Below are 21,559 nucleotides of genomic sequence, written 5' to 3'. Positions count from 1 at the left end.
GCTGCATCTTGGGCGCTTTCTTGCGTGGTGGAGATGCTCGGCTGGGGTGCATGGGGTGTTCCTGAAGGCCACATCTGGCGAAGCACAGGAGACAATGCATAAAAGCGGGATTGTTAAATTCACACACAGCATTGAAACATTTTGGTTAAATACACCTTTTGCAACATTGCCATCACTTTTTTACTGACCCTAGCCAGGCACACATCTCTGCGAACAGCCAAAGTATGGTGAGTGTTGGCTGGGGTGGGCGGGAGTGCTCCACATGGGGAAAAGAGCACACACTCTTTGCAAGGTTCATGGTGCAGCATTCTAGGGACAAATTCTAAAATTCTCCCACACTTTTCACAGGCGGGGATCATTCTAGCAGACATGTCACTAAGGGTAAGCAGGGAAATGAGGGTACATCTACTCCATGCTCATGGCTTTTGCTCTGCTCCCTATGCTACTCGCCTGTCTGCCGCTTTGGTCCCTGCAAAAGTGGTTGCCGAATGGCGCAGGAAAGTTTCCTACAATGGAGGAAGGAACAAAGCATCTCTGCCAAGGAACCTTCAGCAGAGGATTACCGAGTACCTCCAGGAAACTTTCCTGGAGATCTCTCTGGAGGATTCTCGTGAGATCTCAGCATGCATCAACACCTGGTTCCACTATACCGATTAGCTACACAAGGAAATGTCCAGCTCACAGAAACACAGCCGGCCTCCCACATTACTATATCCTGAACCCACCTCCGGATTACACAAGCCACAGCCACTTACCAGGTGTCTCATCTTCTGCTTCTTGCTCCCTGGAGAGCAACCGCTGAGACTGGCTAGACACCACTGGAGAGGAGAACAGTTCCTGGCTGCCTGCCCCACCGGGCGACCCTGCCAGGAGCTGCACATCCTCGTCTAACTCCACCTCTTCATCAATAACTTCATCCTCCAGGTTAGGTCCTCTTTCCGCTGCCTACAGGCCTGCCAAAGTATCCATGGGGCTCTTAGCAATGGAGTTGAGGTTGCCACTGAGGATAGCATCCAGCTCCTTATAGAAGAGGCAGGTCTTAGGTGAAACATCTGAGCGATGGTTTGCCTCCCTCGCCTTATGTTATTCCTACCTCAACTCCTTGATCTTCACTCTGCACTGCAGCATGTCCCGATCATAGCCCTTTTTGCACAAGCCTCAAGAAATCTGCCCATAGGTATCCCAATTCCTACGGGTCAAGCACAGCTGGGACTGCACAACCTCCTCTCCCCATATACTGAGCAGATCCAACAGCTCCGCAGTGGTCCAAGCAGGAGAGCGTTTGGTGCAATAACTCGCAAAGGTCACCTGGGAAGATGTGATGAGACTTCTCCATGCCGAGCCAGCAGGAAATGGAATTTCAAAAATTCTCGGGGCTTCTAAGAGGGATGGGAGGATGGTTGTTTTCCTGGCTGCAGGGCAGTGGAGTTCAAACTGCTGACCACAGCGGTCAGGATGGGCTTTGTGGGACACCTCCTGGCGGCCAATTAAAGTGATGAAATCAAGCCTGGTGTCTACACTGGCACTTTGTCGACAAAAATGTAGAGGAAAAAGACATAATTCTCTCATGAGGATGGATGAATTTTGTCACCAAATCTGGGCATTTTTCCCGACAAAAGTCACCTCGCAGTGTGTATGCACTCACTGTTTTGGTCGACAAAGGGCAGTTTTGGCAACAAAACTTGGTGGTGTAGACAAGGCTGTAGATAAAATAGACTTATGTATATTTTGCATCCTGTCCCTTCACAACTGAATTTAAATTTGGCAAATCATATTTTATTCACACCAGAAGTGATTTGGCCTTGTTTGTATTAACTGGATATGTATCACCAAAGGATAGGGACATCCTCTGTATTTTTCTGTGTGTGGGAAAGAGTGGAGTCACTTTCCCAAGTGGAAGAAAAAGTAGTTTTTTACCTACTAGTCCCAGCACTAAATTTACTATTTAATTCACATATAAAAGTTTAAGTGTGTCAAGTAATTCTGTGACTATCAGCACTAGTTATTTTCATCTTGAAACCTTGGAGGGGGAAATGGGTTTTATTTTAAAACATAATTATGGTTAGAACCTCTGGAAAAACAGCTTTTTGAAACTGTATCAGTGACTAAGATCTTGTCTGCATTAAGGTTGTATTGGTGTTTGACACGAATTTCAAAACTCAATTACAGTCTAACAGTGTTGTAAAATGCTTTATGTTCTCATCACACCCACTATTGTTACAAACCTTACTACAGGCCAACCTAGGATGCAGGCCTTGGGGGAGAAGAGAATTGATAATGTTATTATGGCTAGCATAACATAAATACCTCTTCACATTGGAGAGATAAATTATGCTACTACCTGATTAGCTGGAAGTGTTGGAAATCAATTGTCTAGAAAAGTCAGCAGTTTTTGAAGAGAGTTCTAGATGCACAGTTGAAACCGTAGCAGTGACAGGACCTTGCAACAAATTTATTCATTCTGACAGTCTAAACAAGTTTTTTCAGACTACTTTTATTCTTCTTTGTGCATCTTCAATAATGTTGACAGGAGCAAAACTTAGTTTAATCAAACAGATGTGTCTCAGAAAATCTGTAAAATGCGCATGTCGCAAGCAACAGGATTAGATTTTGAGAGACCCATTTGCTTGATCAAACCCACAAATTAAGAAAAAAAAGTCTTACAATTTACAAATTTCATACTTACTCTTTAATTAAATGCTCCAGCCCTGACCCATTATTGCAAAAAATCATTAATGTTAAGAGTTAAAAAATATTACGAGAACAGTAATTCTGGCAATTACCAGGAGAAAGAAGGGGTAAAGGTAGCTTTATATAACCTTTGCCTCAATTGTATGCTGAGACTTCCAGCAGGTGATTTGACCCCTATTGCAGGTTAGCAAAACTCTGACACCAGAGGAATTTCCAGTTGCCCCAGTAGGCCAGCTTGCTTTGCAAGTGTACTTAAGAGGGTACTGCCCACAGAAACTAATGGAAGTAAATGGGAGGTGAATGTGCTAAGCACAAAACAAAATATAACCCTAACAAAAGGGAAAGTATAGAGCAGTTAAGTACAGTGAATAAAGGTTTAAGCAAGTGAGTATAACATACTGAAATTCCTTCACAAGTTAAAACGGTTGTTCACTATATAGAACAAAACTCTACTCTCGCCGAAGTCAATGGGATTGTGTCAGCATAACAGAAAAAAGAATTCAGCCTTAGGTACTTATTACACATTTGGACAAGTAAGGAGATCTGTTTCACTTGACTGGGAGAATGCAGAATTTAGAGGGAAAACAAGCCTGCAACATATTTCAAACAATACATCATATGTTAAAGCTGTGAAAGAAGACAATTATACTAACAAAGGAAGCCCTCTGCAAGAATAAATGCCATCAGCCCCCATCCTTTCCTCCTCCAACAGCTCTTTCATTGTGGCCTCTGTCCCACTTTCAAGTTGCAAACTGCCTTCTTAATATATTAATGAGTTAAGAATTTAGATATAAATAAGGTTAAAATAAATAAAATGAAAGGACCACTAAAATATAGATGCCTTGGGAGTTCTATATGTGCAGGTCTGTTATTTATCGTTTTTTCTTCTTTTCGTTTTTGCAACATTTACAGTCATTTTGTTGAGGGTGGGGTGGCATGGTAAAACCTGCCTGGACTCTGTGCTGAGGTGACAAGGAGTTATTTAAAGGAAGATACAGTGTGTATAAACTTTTCTCCATTAACATACAAATTTAAATTCCGTCTCTTCAGGATTGATTTGAAAACTATATGTTTGCAAACTCCATTCACATAAGCTAATCTTAGTTCACCCGAACATTAGCTCAGTGGTTTGAGCATTGGCCTGCTAAACCCAGGGTTGTAAGTTCAATCCTTGAGGGGGCCATTTAGGGATCTGGGGCAAAAATTGGGGATTGGTCCTGCTTTGAGCAGGGGGTTGGACTAGATGACCTCCTGAGGTCCCTTCCAATCCTGATATTCTATGATTCTATGAACTAACATTTCTAATTACCAAAACATTCTATCTAATTTCCTTTTAACAACTATTCCATGGTGTTAGACTGTACCTTATGTATTTTGATATATGATAGGAGGAACAAGTTTAGCATATTTTCCTAGTTGAAAATCCAGGGGGGAGGGAGGGAAGAATTACAAATAAAGACTAAGTTTCTTAAGGTGTTTGAAAGCTACTATGGTCTGGACAGGTACTCAGTGATATCAGAGTTGACTTTTCTGTTACTAAGTGGTGTGTTATGCCACACCAGAACAAGCTTACCATGCCAAATGAAAGAGCAGACAAGTAAATGAGGTACAAGTGTGCTTGCTTACAGAAAAAAAGATAATGTGGTGTTTAAGAATAGAAGGCATACCTGTGTATAAATCAATTTATTAGAAACCCTTTGAACACAGAACAAAATCAGTAAAATGTTATTAGTAGGACAAGTATTCTAATGTGGAAAGGCTATAATTATTGTTGCCCTGACCTTTTTTTGCAGAAGGTTCTACTTATGGAATGGTTGCTGGAGTGAAACTAGGAGTCCAAGGAGGAGAAAAGGTTAATTTTCTATTAAAAACAGAAAAAATAATAAAATGAAAAAGGCTAAAAGATACCTAATACCCAAAAAAGTCTGAACTAAAGGCAATGTGCTTTATGTTCTGATTTTCAGTCATTCGTCAAATTGTAGTTTTTCTTCAAAACAAAATCTAAAAGGATACTACACTATTAAGACTCAGAAACTCAAGGTAACATGTTCTCCCAACTCACGCTTTAAAAACAAAAAGCCTTACTTTAAACATCTATCCCTACTAGGGAAAAATTATCAGATCTTCAAAACAAGAAATGCAGTAGTCTTGAATTTGGAGCTTTTTGAAGACAAAGACAGAAACAAATCTCATCTAGGAATCTGAAATGTCAACATATGTGACAGTTCCCAGCACAAAAAACGGTCTGTCAGATTCTACTGTAAATACAGAACTTCATACCCTGAAAATGGAAATTTGCTAATTTATTTATTTTTTTTTTTGTTAAATGAGTGTCACCACTGGTCATTGTTTTCAAACTCGGGATGCATACCAAAGGTGAAGTTGCCATTTTTGAGAAGGACAGACATGTAAGTCAGATTTGGGCTGTAACACCCTGGATGATGTCTCTTTCAACAGAAACTCTATTAGACTAGTTTCAGAGTAGCAGCCGTGTTAGTCTATATCCGGAAAAAGAAAAGGAGTACTTGTGGCACCTTCGAGACTAACAAATTTATTTGAGCATAAGCTTTCGTGAGTTACAGCTCACTTCATCGGATCCACTGCATGCATCCCATGAAGTGAGCTGTAGCTCATGAAAGCTCATGCTCAGATAAATTTGTTAGTCTCGAAGGTGCCACAAGTCCTCCTTTTCTTTCTATTAGACTACTTTCTCTTCACCTAACAAGCCTGAACAATTTTCTTCAGCACTATGAGAGCCGGTCTGCTGCTTTGCACAATAGTATAAATACCACACAGCGGAGAGTTTGTACTATCTTTCCTATGAAAATCAGTAAAAGACATCAAACAACATTGCACGTTCCTCTTTTAAAAGCAGAGAACAGAGCAGGTGAAATATCACTGAACAGCCCACAAGCTTAAAATTGAAATCATCCTACATTAATCAGACACAAAACAACTGGTTCTCTAGCGGCTGAAGCCTTTCCCCCTCTTAGCTTTCTCACTCCCATCTGAGTGTGATAAAGCAATGTTTTGTTGTCAGCGTACACAACTGATTTTCACGCTACCTGCCACACCCTTCCACCTCTGGAAGTCGCTAAGTGCCAAAACCAGTAGTGACAACCACAAAACTGCACCCCAGAGGCTTCCTTCTAGGGCACGCGGTGCATTGACGCCAGAGATCTCATTCAGGGACAGAATTCTTCCATGTGCCCATCCACTGAGCCCTGCCCAAGGGGGAAACGGTCCTGGCCTTCTCACGCACTTCAGCGGGTGCGCCCGGCCGGGAACCCACATCCACGCCGAGGAGGACTCGAGAGTCCGCCCCCACCCCCGGCCCCAAAAAACCCCAACACAACAACTCTGCCCCGCGGAGTGCGCGGGCAGCTCTCGCCCTTGAGGGGGGTATTTGCTGGTGTGACACACGGGCGCACTGCCAGGGCTGGAGAAGCGGTGCCTCCCCCCCCCGCACACACCCGGCCTGGGGGCGCTGGGCTCCAGGACCGCACCGACCGCGGCGCCAGCTCGCCTCAGCGCAGCATCTCCAGGCGGGCGCTGTTCCCCGGCCCCCGGGCAGGGCGGTGACCGTAGCCCCCCCGCGCAGCCGGCTCACAGCGGGGATCGGGGCCTCTCCTCGGCCGCCCCCCGCGCAGCCCGCGCTCACCCAGAAGAGCGTCGAGTAGGTGATGAGGGTGAACTTGAGGCAGAGGTAGGAGAAGCGCGCACAGTAGCGGATGTTCTCGGAGTCCCCGGCCGCCATCCTGCTCCCCGGCCCGGCCCGCTTCCTGCTTCTCCCGCCGCCACCTGCAGCGCAGCCCGCGAGCGGCACCCAGCCGGCGGCGGAGTCTCGCAGCCGCGGGCAGCACCACTGGGTGGCAGCGGCGCGGGAGCTGTCGCTCAGCTGGGGGCGGGGGACGACCCGGGGGGGGGGATGAGCGAGGGCCGGGGAGTTGGGGGGCGGGGGGTGTCGCTTGGCGGGGAGAATGCAGAATGTAGAGGGGACAGAAGCCTGCCCCGTACTTCAAACCATCCATCCTACATGCAAGCTGGGAAAGCAAACGATTCGACCAGACAAGTCGGGCTCCCAGGGCTCTGACCACGGAGCCTTTCTGCTCCTAGTTGAGGAGTTACAGCTCGAGTCCTTCAAGAACTTAAAGATTCTAAGTCAGGCTGTGTCTTCAGTCATGACCTGGAGTTTGACAGCATCCCTTCCCTGCCAAAGGAGTACAAATTTACACTGCCTCTAATTTCTTTGTGGCCCTGTTAGGAACATAATTATGACCACACTGGCTGTGTGGGGTTCCCTCACAGAGAGCCCCTTGGGACTGTCACCTGACCTGCAGAAAATGACCTCTGATCCTGTTTTCCCTGCCAGCTTGGGACTTCAGAGCCCTTTCTCCTGGAGCCAGACAGGGCCAGCCTGCTACAAACACAGACCAAGGGTCTGGACCAGGGCCCCCAAAGCTGCAGGCTTTAAATGAAAACAGTTTAGCAGGTTACCTGCCTCCAGCTCCCAGACACCCAGCTCCCAATGGGATCCAAACCCCAAATAAATCCATTTTACTCTGTATAAAGCTTATACAGGTAAATTCATAAATTGTCCATCATCTACAATGCTGACAGAGAGATAGGCACAGCTGTTTGCTCCCCTGGGTATTAATCACTTACTCTGGGTTTATTAAATAGCAAAAGTGATTGTATTAAGTATAAAACCTAGGATTTAAGTGGTTTCAAGTAATAATAGACAGAACAAAGTAAGTCATCAAACAAAATAAAAAAAACATGCAAGTCTAAGCCTAATACATTAAGAAACTGATTACAGGTAATATCTCACCCTCAGAGATGTTCCAATAAGCTACTTTCATAGACTAGACTCCTTCCTAGTCTGAACCCAATTCTTTCCCCTGGTACAGTCCTTGTTAGTTCCAGCAGACATCTTAGATGGTAAGCAGGGGATTTCTCATGACTGGCCTCCTTTTGTCCTGTTCCACCCTCTTTTATAGCTTTAGCACCAGGCAGGAATCTTTTGTCTTCCTGGGTCCCCACCCCTCCAAAATGGAAAAGTATCAGATTTAAGATGGATTCCAGTATCATGTGACATGGCCACATGTCCTGTGGGACCCCAGCCTCTATTCTTCCTGGGTTGGCCCACACATACACAGGAAGGTTTGCACATAAACAGAGCCATTCACTAAAAAGAAAAGGAGTACTTGTGGCACCTTAGAGACTAACCAATTTATCTGGGCATAAACTTCCGTGAGCTACAGCTCACTTCAGAAGATGCATACTGTAGAAAATACAGAAGATATTTTTATACACACAGACCATGAAAAAATGGGTGTTTATCACTACAAAAGGTTTTCTCTCCTCCCACCCCACTCTCCTGCTGGTGATAGCTTATCTAAAGTGATCACTCTCCTTACAATGTGTATGATAATCAAGGTGGGCCATTTCCAGCACAAATCCAGGGTTTAACAAGAACGTCTGAGAAACAGCAGGGGGGGGGGGGGAGGAATAAACAAGGGGAAATAGGCTTGAATAGAGATTGGGAATGGTTGATTCATTATAAAAAGTAACCTAAGTTAATTGTATCCAATTTGCAAATTAATTCCAATTCAGCAATCTCTCTTTGGAGTCTGTTTCTGAAGTTTTTCTGTTGTAATATCGCAAGTTTCATGTCTGTAATCGCGTGACCAGGGAGATTGAAGTGTTTTCTGACTGGTTTATGAATGTTATAATTCTTGACATCTGATTTGTGTCCATTTATTCTTTTACATAGAGACTGTCCAGTTTGACCAATATACAAGGCAAAGGGGCATTGCTGGCACATGATGGCATATATCACATTGGCAGATGTGCAGGTGAATGAGCCTCTGATAGTGTGGCTGATGTTATTAGGCCCTGTGATGGTGTCCCCTGAATAGATATGTTGGCAACAGGGTTTGTTGCAAGGATAGGTTCCTGGGTTAGTGGCTCTGTTGTGTGGTATGTGGTTGCTGGTGAGTATTCGCTTCAGGTTGGGGGGCTGTCTGTAGGCAAGGACTGGCCTGTCTCCCAAGATTTGTGAGAGTGTTGGGTCGTCCTTCAGGATAGGTTGTAGATCCTTGAAAATGCGTTGGAGGGGTTTTAGTTGGGGGCTGAAGGTGACGGTTAGTGGCATTCTGCTATTTTCTTTGTTAGGCCTGTCCTGTAGTAGGTGACTGGGAATGGTTGGTTCATTATAAAAAGTAACCTATTTCCCCTTGTTTATTCCTCCCCCGTTCCTCAGACGTTCTTGTTAAACCCTGGATTTGTGCTGGAAATGGCCCACCTTGATTATCATACACATTGTAAGGAGAGTGATCACTTTAGATAAGCTATTACCAGCAGGAGAGAGGGGTGGGGGGAGAGAAAACCTTTTGTAGTAAAAAACACCCATTTTTTCATGGTCTGTGTGTATAAAAATATCTTCTGTATTTTCCACAGTATGCATCTTCTGAAGTGAGCTGTAGCTCACGGAAGTTTATGCCCAGATAAATTGGTTAGTCTCTAAGGTGCCACAAGTACTCCCTTTCTTTTTGCGAATACAGACTAACACGGCTGTTACTCTGAAAAGAGCCATTCACTGTTCATTGATTTTGAAGCACCCTTAATGGCTTCCACTTAATACGTTTACATCAGTAATAAAAGTTTATATCTTATTCTCCTAACTCCAGACATAGAAATAATACATGCAAACAAATAGGATGAACACACTCAGTAGATCATAAGCTTTGTAATGATACCTTACAAGAGACCTTTTGCATAAAGCATATTCCAGTTGCATTATATTCACATTCATAAACATATTTTCATAAAGCATATGGAGTGCAACATCACACTGGGTCAGACCAAAGGTCAATCTAGCCCAGTATCCCGCATTCTGACAGTGGCCAATGCCAGGTTCCCCAGAGGGAATGAACAGAATGGAATCATCAAGTGATCCATCCCCTGTCGCCCATTCCCAGCTTCTGGCAAACAGAGATTAGGGACACCATCTGTGCCCATCCTGGCTAATAGCCACTGATGGACCTATCCTCTGCTGGAATACTCACCTTACCCAACCAAAGCTTCCACTTATTTCTTCTGAGCATTCATCACTCTGGGTAATGGGAGTTTTACATCTCCATATTCTGCACACAGGAACTTTGGTGCATGCAATGCTGCATACATAGGGTTGCCAACCCTCCAGGATTGTCCTGGAGTCTCCAGGAATTAAAAATTAATCTTTAATTAAAAAAAAGAACAGAAGTACTTGTGGCACCTTAGAGACTAACAAATTTAATAGAGCATAAGCTTTCATGGGCTACAGCCCACTTCATCGGATACATAGAATGGAACATATAGTAAGAAGATATACATATAAAATACATACAGGAAGGTGGAAGTTGCCATACAAACTGTAAGAGGCTAATTAATTAAGATGAGCTATTATCTGCAGGAGAAAAAAAACTTTTGTAGTGATAATCAAGATGGCAGGCACTCCTGTTCTTTTTGCGGATACAGACTAACATGGCTGCTACTCTGAAACCTATCTTTAATTAAAGATAATGTCATGTGATGAAACCTCGAGGAATTTGTATAACCAAAGATGGTAACCCTATTCATCCACAAAGCTATAGGTTGAGTTGAAGTCACAGGAAACTTGGCCCACTGTTATTGTTTTCTTAATCCCCTACTGTTCCATTTAGTTATTCTTTATAAAATATTTGAACATATAAAGTCCTACATATGTGCTAAATATTCTTATTCCTAAGAAATTTATCAGCGTTTTAAAACAAAACTGGAAAACAAAAGAAAACAAAGCTTCTCAGCTGAGCAGCTCAACAATAACAATTATTTCCAGTCATGGGTACACGAATACACAAACTGCATTATTCCTCCATTTTGCCAGCTTTCTCCATTCTCCAAAGCAAACAGAATATTACTATTTACAAGAATCCTGTTCTCAAATATAAAGCTGACTATCCAAATATTAAGCCTAAAAGACATAACAACAACAACTGAGTTGGTTGGAGAAACTTCAGCAGAACCATATTCTGTCAGAATATGCAGGTCTGTCTAAATCAAAATGCTTTGTGAAATTGACCTAATTTTGCTGTAATTTCATTTCAGAAGAAACAAACAAAAAAAAATAGTTTCAACCGTGTTGAAACATCTCAACTTGACATTTTTGTGCATTAAATACTTTGATATTTTGTTTTGAAACAACTTTTCAAATTTTTTTATCTTGTATAAATAATATTATGTAAAAAAGTCAAACTCGAAATGAAACTTGTTAAAACAAAACATATTGTTTGACCTGAAACAAATTTTTTTTTCAGAATTTCCTTCAGGAAATCTCAAACTTTTTGGTTTTCATTCCAATTCAGAACCAAGCCAGATTTCAAAGTGTCAAAATCCATCACGAATTAGAACGTGCATCATCCGCAGAGCTTTAGTAACTATACAGCAGTGTTTCACGTGTTTAGCAATATATCCTGTGCAGTTGACAATTAGCTGTTTTAAGACACTGTCAACACAAATATTTAAGGCCAAATTTTCAGCTATACGCTCTGCTTTTCCCACCAAAAATATATATATTAATGTTTGCACCTAAAACCTACAAACACAAACACGGGTACATATCCAATTTAGTGAATATAAACATTTAGAACATAAATGTATTTTTGTGATCTAAAAATTATGGGTCAGCTTGAGGTTAACTGAACATGGCACCACATATTTAAATCTTGTAAGCACAAGAAATTTGCTTTAATGGTTCCACTCAGTGCATAATGCTAAGCATATACTTAAGTCTTTGTAAAATAGGAAACTTTGATTGCAAGTTCTTTGGAGGAGAGACTGTTCTTTTGTTAGGTGTGTGTAAAATGCTTGCTACAATGGATCTCTAAGCACTATTGCAATTAATCATTTGTCTTTCACTATTATTGTGCATTATAATATGTAATAATGTTTGCTATTCTACATAATAAAAGGCACCAATCCTGTAATTTACAACATGTGAGCGCAGCAGTCTTGTAAGTTGAAGGATTGTTGCCAAAGTTACTAGTTTGGAGCCACAGCAATCGTATTGGTCATGTGCTCTAGCATTCTGGACTAAGCAGATGCTTCTCCCAAGTCTTACTAATGTGAGAAACAGCAAGCAGTAATAGTTATACAATAGGCATCCTTCTGAAATTAAAAGGGTTCAATATTTTCATAATCTCTTGCCCTTTTCATCAAGATTTGCATGGTCAGTCATTATCACTTTGTCGTATACTTATAACAAACTGGTAGTATTAAAGACCTTAGCTTTTAAACACTACGAAATCATTAGCTATGTATTACGCTGTATATTTATAGATTAATCAATTATGTAAAATCTCAATAATTTCCCTGGACTCCTTTGGTCCTATATACAATACTGAACCATATTTGCTTCTGGAAGAAGAACGGCCCAGCCTGCGTGCCAGCCAAAGAATATGTCATCCATTTACACAGATCTATCAATAAGATGTAATACAGCTTTTTTATAAGTATTCATCTCCTAAAATGTGAAGAACAATAATTTTCAAACTAATGCACAAAAGATTTACCTGTATTTCTCCAATTATTGTTAGTGGAAATTACACTTTGAAATCTCCCATACATTTATGGAAGAATGTGTGAAATGTAGCATTGGTATGTATGTATGTTAAAGTTCTAGTATTTATACAAACACACACACACACCCCGCAAAATATAAGGCTTCCAGATCACATTCTTAATCTTTTATTTAATTATTATGCCTGAAATCTGCCAGTCAGATGCTGTTCAATAAAATTACATTGCATTTTATACCAATCCTTTACATTAAAGTCTACCCTATTATATACTTCATCCAAATCTGGACACACATTTCTTTTTTATACTTTCAAAGCCTGCCCTCATCTCATCTTTCATATAACTTCTGATTTTTGCAAATGAAACTTCAAAGTATGACATGCTGGAAGGAGAAATTGGCACAATGGGCCCACCCCTGCTCCTGTTGTCTTTAGTGGGAAAAGGAGCAGACCCAATTTTACAAAACAGGTTTCTGATAAACTGTGCCTTGGTCTACACTGGGCGGCGGAGGGGGGGAATTGATCTAAGTTATGCAATTTCAGCCACGTGAATAACATAGCTGAAGTAGACGTACTTAGATCTACTTACCGTGGTGTCTTCACCATGGTGAGTTGACTGCTGCCGCTCCCCCGTCAACTCCACCTGCACCTCTCACCGTGGTGGAGTACAGGAGTCAATGCGACAGCGCTCAGGGATCGATTTATCGCATCTCGATCCCCACTGGATCGATTGCTGCCCGCCAATCTGGCGGGTAGTGTAGACATGCCCTGTGTTTCTGCTTGAAATCCATGCCCAAAGGCCGTATGTGAACAACATATATATAATTCACAGTAAACATAATTATATTCATGAGCAAATATAACACAGAAGTGATGTAAATAGTGGAATAAGTAAATTTAAATTGGTGTAAGTTACTGGTGTAAGTTGAATTGGTGTAAGTTACTGGTTAAATTGGTTAAGCTGCAGGGTTAGAAGGGTATGGTGTAACAGGGAACACTACTAACATGATGGCTTAAGTGTTAAAGTAGCCTTTCGTATTTTAGCCTTAGGTAGAAGGCATTGCAGTACGACCGCCTAGAAGTAATAAAGGCATGGATCATAATGTGTAGGGCCCTGTCTATACACAAAAGTCCTACTGCTTTAACTATACCAGTAAATTTAAAGTAATACAATCCCTCCAGCGCGGACATACTTATATCAGTATAGAAGTGCTTATAACAGTTTAGTTTATTCTTCTACAAAAAGAGGAATACACTACACTGTATAAGCACACTTCCACCAGTATAACTCCATTTTCACCGGGGGTTGTACTGATATAAATAACTATATTGTTAATAAAATCACATCCCTAACCAACATAGTTATACTCTCACAAAAACTGTGTAGGCCAGCCCTACACTTAGGTAACAGAGAGGAAGGAGTATAAACTTTGTGAAGCTCCCAGTGGTGACACAAGAGCATGAGTACCAACCTCAGGGTAGACTGTTAAAAACCAGGGCACAAACCCCTAACTGGTCATGAGTTCTAAACTTAGATTTCACTAACCAATTGCACCAAGAGCAAACTCCTCAGTCACTTTAACCACCTTAACATAAAGTCACAAACAGTCCCCTTGGATACTCTGGTTTGTCTTGCCACCCAGCTAAGCATCTCTCTGTGACTAGGGTTACCATATTTCAGGTTCCCCAAAAGAGGACACTGCTGGAGGAGGGGAGAAATAGGGGGGATCGGGGGATGATGACAGTTCACATGCTGGAGGGAGTACTTGCCACAGGGTGCTTACTGGAGGTGGGGGGGCAGTGTCGCTCCCTGTCACGGTGGCAGGGCGACTGCTGCAAGCCCAGGATGCAGCAACAGCCATCAGTCAGCACCCCCCGTGGGACCCCTTCCTCAGGGCTGAGAGCTGGGGCAGGGTGGGGGGCGGGATCCAGCACCTGTGGCTTGCAGGGGAATGGACCAATCAGCTGCAGATGCAGGGGAGCGACCAATCAGGAAGCAGACCAATTGGGGCCAGCTTGTCTGGTCTGCAAAAACACTGAACTTTGCCTGTTATTTTTAAAATCCCTCTCATCTCCACCCATCCCACCCCCACTCACCCCCGCGCTGGACAGAGAAAGGTGGCTACAAAAAGAGGCTGTCTGGGAAAACCCAGATGTATGATAACCCTAACTGCAGAGGTGAAAGTAAGCCGGCAAGAGCCGGTACACCATACCAAACTGGCTTCCCCAGGCTGCAATTTAAAGGGCCTGGGGCTCCCAGCAGCGGCTGGAGCCCCGGGCCCTTTAATTTGCCGCCAGAGCCCCACTGCCAGAGCCCTGGGCTAGCAGCGGCAGCCGGGACCCCTGAGACTCCGTCGGCAACTTAAAGGGCTCAGGGCTCCGCTGCGGTAGCGGCAGCTGGGAGGCCCTGGCCCTTTAAATCACCGCCGGAGCCCCACCGCCGCTACTGCAGGGCTCTGGAAGCAGGGATCAGGCGGTGATTTAAAGGGCCCGGAGCTCTGCTGCAGTAGTGGCAGCTAGGGCCCTGGGCCTTTTAAATGGCCCCAGAGGCCGGGGGGCTCCCAGCCGCCTCTGCAACTGGTAGCTCCAGCAGTGATTTAAAGGGCCCCAGGCTCCCAGCCACCACTACCGCAGCCGGAGCCTGGGGCCCTTTAAATCGAGAGGTTTTAGTTTTAGTCTCACACCAAAGACGACAGCGGTAGCCAATCCTATAGTAAATAACATGAAAACATTTTAAATAGGAAAAGAAAATTAAAGAGTTATTGACAAGGTTAAAGCAAGCAGACACACAAATAGGTTAGTCTTAGGGCATGTCTACACTGGCAGAGTTACAACGCCAGCAGTTACAGCGCCGCTCAGAAAGCACTGAAGGGAAACTGCTGTTGTGCGTTCATGCTGTCAGCTGCCTGCACAATAGCATGTTCACACTTGCGGCATGTGCAGTGGTGTTCGGAGTGGTGCACTCTGGGGAGCTACCCACAGAGCATTTCTTCCTCTCCTGCCACTAAAAGTTGTGGGAAGATGGAGGGGGGTCGTGGGGCATCCTGGGTCCTGTCCCAAGATGCATTGCTTCACATCCCAACAATTCCTGTGCGTCCATCCACATTTGATGCCATCTTTCAACAGTTTGTGTACTGCGCGCCCTGCCTCTTTGGGCTGCAGGAATGGATCTCTAACTGCTGACCAGTGTGCTGCTCGCTCTGAGCAACACAGTTATTCCTTAAACTACAAAGGCAAGAGGAGTGCGACATTGATCTTCCCACACATAGTAGCTACAACACGAGATTGCTTGTGCCATTCATGGAGATGCTGACCACAGTGGAATGCTGCTTTTCGGCTCGGGAAACAAGCACTGAGTGGTGGGATCACATCGTGATGCACATCTGGGATGACAAGCAGTGGCTGCAGAACTTTTGGGTGAGGAAAGCCACATTCATGGGCCTTTGTGATGAGCTCGCCCCAGCCCTGTGGCACAAGGACACAAGAACGAGAGCTGCCCTGCCACTGGAGAAGCACATGGCGATTGTACTGTGGAAGCTGGCTACTCCAGACAGCTACCGATCGGTCGCTGACCAGTTCGGAGTGGAAAAGTCGACAGTTGGACTTCTGTTGATGGAAGTGTGCGGGGCTATTAATCGCATCCTGCTCCAGAAGACCATGACTCTGGGCAACATGCATGACATTGTGGATGGCTTTGCACAAATGGGCTTCCCTAACTGCGGAAGGGCGATAGATGGCTTGCACATTTCAATTCTAGCACCAGACCACCTAGCCACCGAGTACGTTAATCGCAAAGGGTATTTCTCAATGGCTCTCCAGGTACTTGTGGATCACCCTGGGCGTTTCACAGACATTAACTCAGGCTGGTCCGGAAAGGTGCATGACACATGCATCTTTTGGAACACAGGCCTGTTCAGGAAGCTACAAGCAGGGACTTTCTTCCCGGACCAGAAGATCACTGTAGGGGAAGTCAAAATGCCCACTGTGATCCTGGGAGACCCCACCTACCCCTTAATGCGATGGCTTAGGAAGCCATACATGGGTCAACTTGATAGCAGCAAGGAGCAGTTCAACAACAGGCTGAGCAAGTGCAGAATGACTGTTGAGTGTGCTTTTGGCCATTTAAAGGCCCTATGACCCTGCCTCTCTGGGAAGCTGGACCTGGCCAATGACAATATTCCTATGCTTATAGCCACATGCTGTACACTCCATAATATTTGTGAAGGGAAGGGTGAAATCTTCACTCAGGCCTGGACCGCTGAGGCTCAGCGCCTGGAGGCTGAGTTTGAACAGCCAGAGACCAGGGCTATTAGAGGGGCACAACACGGGGCCATAAGGATCAGGGATGCCTTGAGGCAGCCATTTGATCTCCTGTTTGCGCTGAAAGCCACTAATATTTGTTGCTATGTTCGGGAGTGCAGTGCTTGTAATGCTAGGAGGTGATTGTGGTTGGTGCAGATGATGGAATATGATGGTTTAACATAATTGTCTGTTGCATTGCAGGGCTCTGTTTGCTTTCAATTAGTAGAATAAAGATTGCTTTCAAACCCATGCCATTCTTTTATTAAAAAAACAACTCGAGGAGAGCGTCAAAGAAAAAAAAAAAAAACATCAGCAGTGACGGGGGTGGGGGAAGGGAAGGTCCCAGGAGGAGGTGGGGTCCTGGGACATCTAAAGATTTGTGTATGTCCAGGTATCATCTCCATCCTTCTCCTTTGGAGTACAGTGGAGCGGGTGCTGTACTTCAGCAGGGCCAAACTTCAGAGGGATGGATGTTGAGTGCAGTGGGTAGTGGGAGTCCACAGTGCTGAACTGTGAGCGGGGAGGAGTGGAATGCTGTGAGTATAGACTGTAGTCAGGAGGTTGATAAGAGTTTTTGGTGTTGTCGGGGGAGGGCGGGAGCATGGGAAAAAGAGTTTTGCGACAGCGGTTGCAGGGGAGGGCGGGCGCGGAGCTCCTCGGTTTGCTGAACTAGTATCGCCCAGAGCATGTCTGCTTGGCGCTCCATAACCTTTAAGAGCCGCTTCATTCTGGCATGCCGTGTTCTCCTTTCAGTCCCTCTTCTCGCTGTCCAGCCACTCCTTCAAATCCTGTTTCTTGGTGGCGGAAGGCATCATAACATCACGCAGAAAGACCTCCTTAGTTCTTCTTGGCCGCTTTCTAATTCTGTGCACCCTTTCTGCCACTGATAAAGAGGGAGGCTGGGCTCCCAAGGTCATCTCTGTGAAGTTTAAACACAACATTTTACAGAAGCAGCATTGTTTGCAACACAGAGAACAGTGATTTAAAACACAGCCAGTACTCACATGCCTGTCACTAACTGGCTGACCCCAGACAAGCACACATGAGCCGCAAGACCCCCAAAATGGTGAGTAGCCGCAGCGGGAGGGAAAATCACCCTTCCCAGACCCTGCTGTACACTGGGCACGCGACTGTTGGGGAGAGCCAGCACTGTAGGGGCAGCCTGATAATCATTCCTGTCCCCACACTTTCCACAGGATGTGATCATTATAGAAGATATCCCACTCCTGAGGATGAGCAGGAAATCAAGGGAGGGTCTTCTCCAAACCTGCAGCTTCCTCCCTGGCCCCTATGTGGCTCACCTGTGTGCAGCAATGGCTTCCGCCCACCACCACCCCGTGACGGCACAGTAGTGCGGGAAAGTTACTGTTAATGGGGCAAGAAACAAAGCAGCTCTGCCACCGAACCTGCGGCAGCGGATTGCCCAGTATCTCCAGGATAATTTCCTGGAGAGTTCTGAGGGAGATTCTCACGAAGTGAGGGAGTCAATCAACAGCCTGTTCCACTGCTCAGGCTAGGCATGCGGTGGAAGACAAGATTTCTGCAACCCTCCTGAACCCAATAACTCACTTCAGCTATTCCCAAAATCAAATCCACTTGCCAGGGGCCTCCTCTCCTGTTTGTGCTTCACCAAGCTCTGACAGCGGTGACTGGCTAACCTCCTCTGGGGTAGAAAAGAGCTCCTGGCTGCATGCATCTCTGACCTCCAAGTCATCCTCTGCCTCTGGGTCCCCCTCCCCTTCCACATCCTTGTCCAAGATTTCCTCCTCCTGGCTTGGTCCACTCTCAACTGGCATGCGAGCCACCGAAGTATCCACAGTGGCCTATGCCGTGGCGGTGGGATCGCCACTGAGTATTGCGTCCAGCTCTTTGTAGAACCGGCAGCTCATGGGCACAGCACCGGAGTGGCGGTTGGCCTCCCACGCCTTGTGGTAGGCGTTCCGCAGCTCCTTCACATTGACCCTGCACTGCAGTGTGTCCCGGTCACACACTGCAGTGCAGGGTCAATATGAAGGAGCTGTGGAACGGCCTCTCTGTCATATATATATGAAATTATGTTCTAAAATCCTTGAAGTTAAAGGCAGGTCACCCAGAGGTTCCACCAGACAGGGGGAAGGAGACACATATATTATGTGTCTTAGAGTGGAAGTCTATTTGCATAGTGAGTCAAATGCAAATGAAGAGATTGCGGGGACTCCATGAGAATAAATTAACAGGAAGATGTGATCCAGTCAGGATGGGAGAGGGAAGTTTATACGTGAAGAAAAAAGGACTGGTCTAATATAGCTAGGGGGTGCAGAGCAATGTCTCGGCATCCTTCTTCTGGGAAGACAATCTGCCAGCGGGCTTGGTCTGATGAAAGGATGGTCTCAGGCATCTTGTTGAAAACATTATGAGATGGCGTTTGTAAGCAGTACTTTATTAGGCAAAAGGGCAGCTTGTTAGATAAGTTTATATTCTAGAGTGAATGTTATGATTTTGTTTTATTTGTAACCATTTTTTCCAGTATTTCTACTTGTTATCTGTCATAAATATAAAGGGAAGGGTAAACACCTTTAAAATCCCTCCTGGGCAGAGGAAAAACCCTTTCATCTGTAAAGGGTTAAGAAGCTAGGATAACCTCACTGGCACCTGACCAAAATGACCCATGAGGAGACAAGATACTTTCAAAAGCTGGGGGGGAGGGAGAAGCAAAGCCTCTCTCTCTCTCTCTGTCTGTGTGATGCTTTTGCCGGGGACAGAACAGGAATGGAGTCTTAGAACTTAGTAAGTAATCTAGCTAGATATGCGTTAGATTCGGATTCCTTTAAATGGCTGAGAAAATAAGCTGTGCTGAATGGAATGTAGACTCCTGTTTTTGTGTCTTTTTGTAACTTAAGGTTTTGCCTAGAGGGATTCTTTATGTTTTTCATCTAATTACCCTGTAAAGTATTTACCATCCTGATTTTACAGAGGTGATTCTTTTTACTTTTTCTTCTATTAAAATTCTTCTTTTAAAAATCTGAATGCTTTTTCATTTTTCTTAAGATCCAAGGGTTTGGGTCTGTGGTCACCTATGCAAATTGGTGAGGATTTTTATCAAACTTTCCCCAGGAAGGGGGGTGTAAGGTTTTTGGGAGGATTTTGGGGGGAAAGACGTTTCCAAACAGGCTCTTTCCCAATTATATCCCTGTTCGATGTTTGGTGGTGGCAGCAATAAAGTCCAAGGGCAAAAGGTAAAATAGTTCGGGGAAGTTTTAACCTAAGCTGGTAAAAGTAAGCTTAGGAGGTTTTTCATGCAGGTCCCCACATCTGTACCCTAGAGTTCAGAGTGGGGAAGGAACCTTGACACTATCACTAGTATCTCTGAACTTTGTTCAATAAACTCATTCTTATTTTTGCTATAAACAAATCTAAGTGCTGTGTGTTAAGCGGAGCTGTGTCCTTCAGTGTAACTGGTAAGCTGTGGTGTACTGTTCCTTTGGGAACAGAGAATCTGGAAATTCTGAGTGTCTAGCGCAACAGGACTGGGCACTTTAGGGAGACACTCAGAGAACTCGGGTGTTGGAGTGTGCCAATTGCTTAACTACAAAGCTGCATGGGCAGCGCTTGTGTTGCTTGTAGTTGATATAGTCAGGGAACTGATCCCTGGCATGCAGACAAGGCTTCCTCATGCCAAGGGCAAGTAATAGTGAGGTGCCTCACAGCCCTGGGTATCCGTGAAAAGCATCACGCAAAAACACACATCCCCCTGCTAGCAAAAGTACTCTGCCTGTCCTCAGGAACTACCAGTAGTGCAGTGGGTCTTCTACGGTCTTTCCCCTAGCATAGCTCTGACTCATACAGCCACAATCAAACTCTATTTTGCCACACCCAAGGTGTATTTCGGCTGCTAGGAGGTTAATGTTGCTTAAGTCCTGCTTTTGTAGCTGTTACGTATACAAAGTCCTCACTGAAGTCAACAAGAGTTCAATGTGTGTAACAGCTATAGGAACGGGCTCTACTTCTTGTAATATCTTGTATTATTTTTCCAAAATAGCAAACATATAAGACACATGCTTCACTGCTCAACCACTAACATTTTTACAAGCTTGCAGATCTTTTTCTTGAGATAATAACCTCTAGAATTGGTTACTTATTTAATACTGTTCAAGATTTAAACATTCTTGCAATGAAAATAAATAAATAAATAATACTACCCAACTGTTACGGCTCTTTTCATTAGTAGATCACAAAGTGCTTTACAAAGGAAGGAAGGATCATTAACCTCATTTTACAGTAAAATTTCAGTTCTTCTGAGAGGGACCTTCTTTGTGTTATAAATAATATACTAACCAGGAGGTTTTGGCTTTTGTGAAGAATTTAGAGGCATGTTTTAAATTAATTACTTCCATTTTCAATGAACAAGCCATGAGAACATTTGGCCCATAAAAAAAAAAAAACACAATCTATGTAACTGGCAGGACTCTGGTATGATAATACAGGCACTATACAAATAGAAAATGAATGGGAAGGTGGGAATGTACTAATGAGAGTGAAGATATGAGGTGGCTAATATGCGGAAGTGTTGACACAAGGATGGTTGTGATCAGATTAAAAAGTTTTGTAATGGAGCATTATGTGGGTGGGAGAAGTCTTTTATCCTGTTTGTGGAGATTAATGAAAGAGACTGACACACTGGTCACTTTAGAATTTCAAGTAATCCATATGAATTTAGTTTCATCTTGAAATTGCACTTTCTTTTCTAATCTTTTATTGTATTCTACAATCGGTAAGTACAATTAACACAGCACTTTTCTGTTGTCTTTTTTCTTTTTTTTTTTAAATCAGGAGAATCTTGCTCAGATTATCTTTGGAATTTAATGAGACTACAACCAGGCCATGAAAAACCTTGAGGATTATTATTAACAGTTGAAACTATCTTGCAGAATAGATCAAAGTTATCCTGTATGGCGTGCAGAGAGTTGTGGGTTTGTAAGTTGTTTGGT

General features: G+C 44.1%; 1 protein-coding gene across 1 annotated transcript in view; it reads right to left on the bottom strand.

The window, feature by feature from the left end:
* The window catches only part of TSPAN15 (tetraspanin 15), a 38,388-nt gene extending 31,812 nt beyond the window's left edge, over positions 1-6,576 (bottom strand). The window contains exon 1 of the mRNA XM_084635023.1: positions 6,353-6,576. Within this exon, the coding sequence (XP_084491149.1) occupies positions 6,353-6,448 (96 nt within the window). The 5' untranslated portion in view covers positions 6,449-6,576. The remainder of the gene's footprint in view (positions 1-6,352) is intronic.
* Positions 6,577-21,559: the final 14,983 nt, after the last annotated feature.

This window comes from Lepidochelys olivacea, assembly GCF_965140295.1.
Source record: "Lepidochelys olivacea isolate rLepOli2 genome assembly, chromosome: 7".
Classification (NCBI taxonomy): Eukaryota; Metazoa; Chordata; order Testudines; family Cheloniidae; genus Lepidochelys; species Lepidochelys olivacea.
The sequence above is the reverse complement of the archived record's forward strand: the minus strand, read 5'-3'. Positions and strand labels throughout refer to the sequence as shown.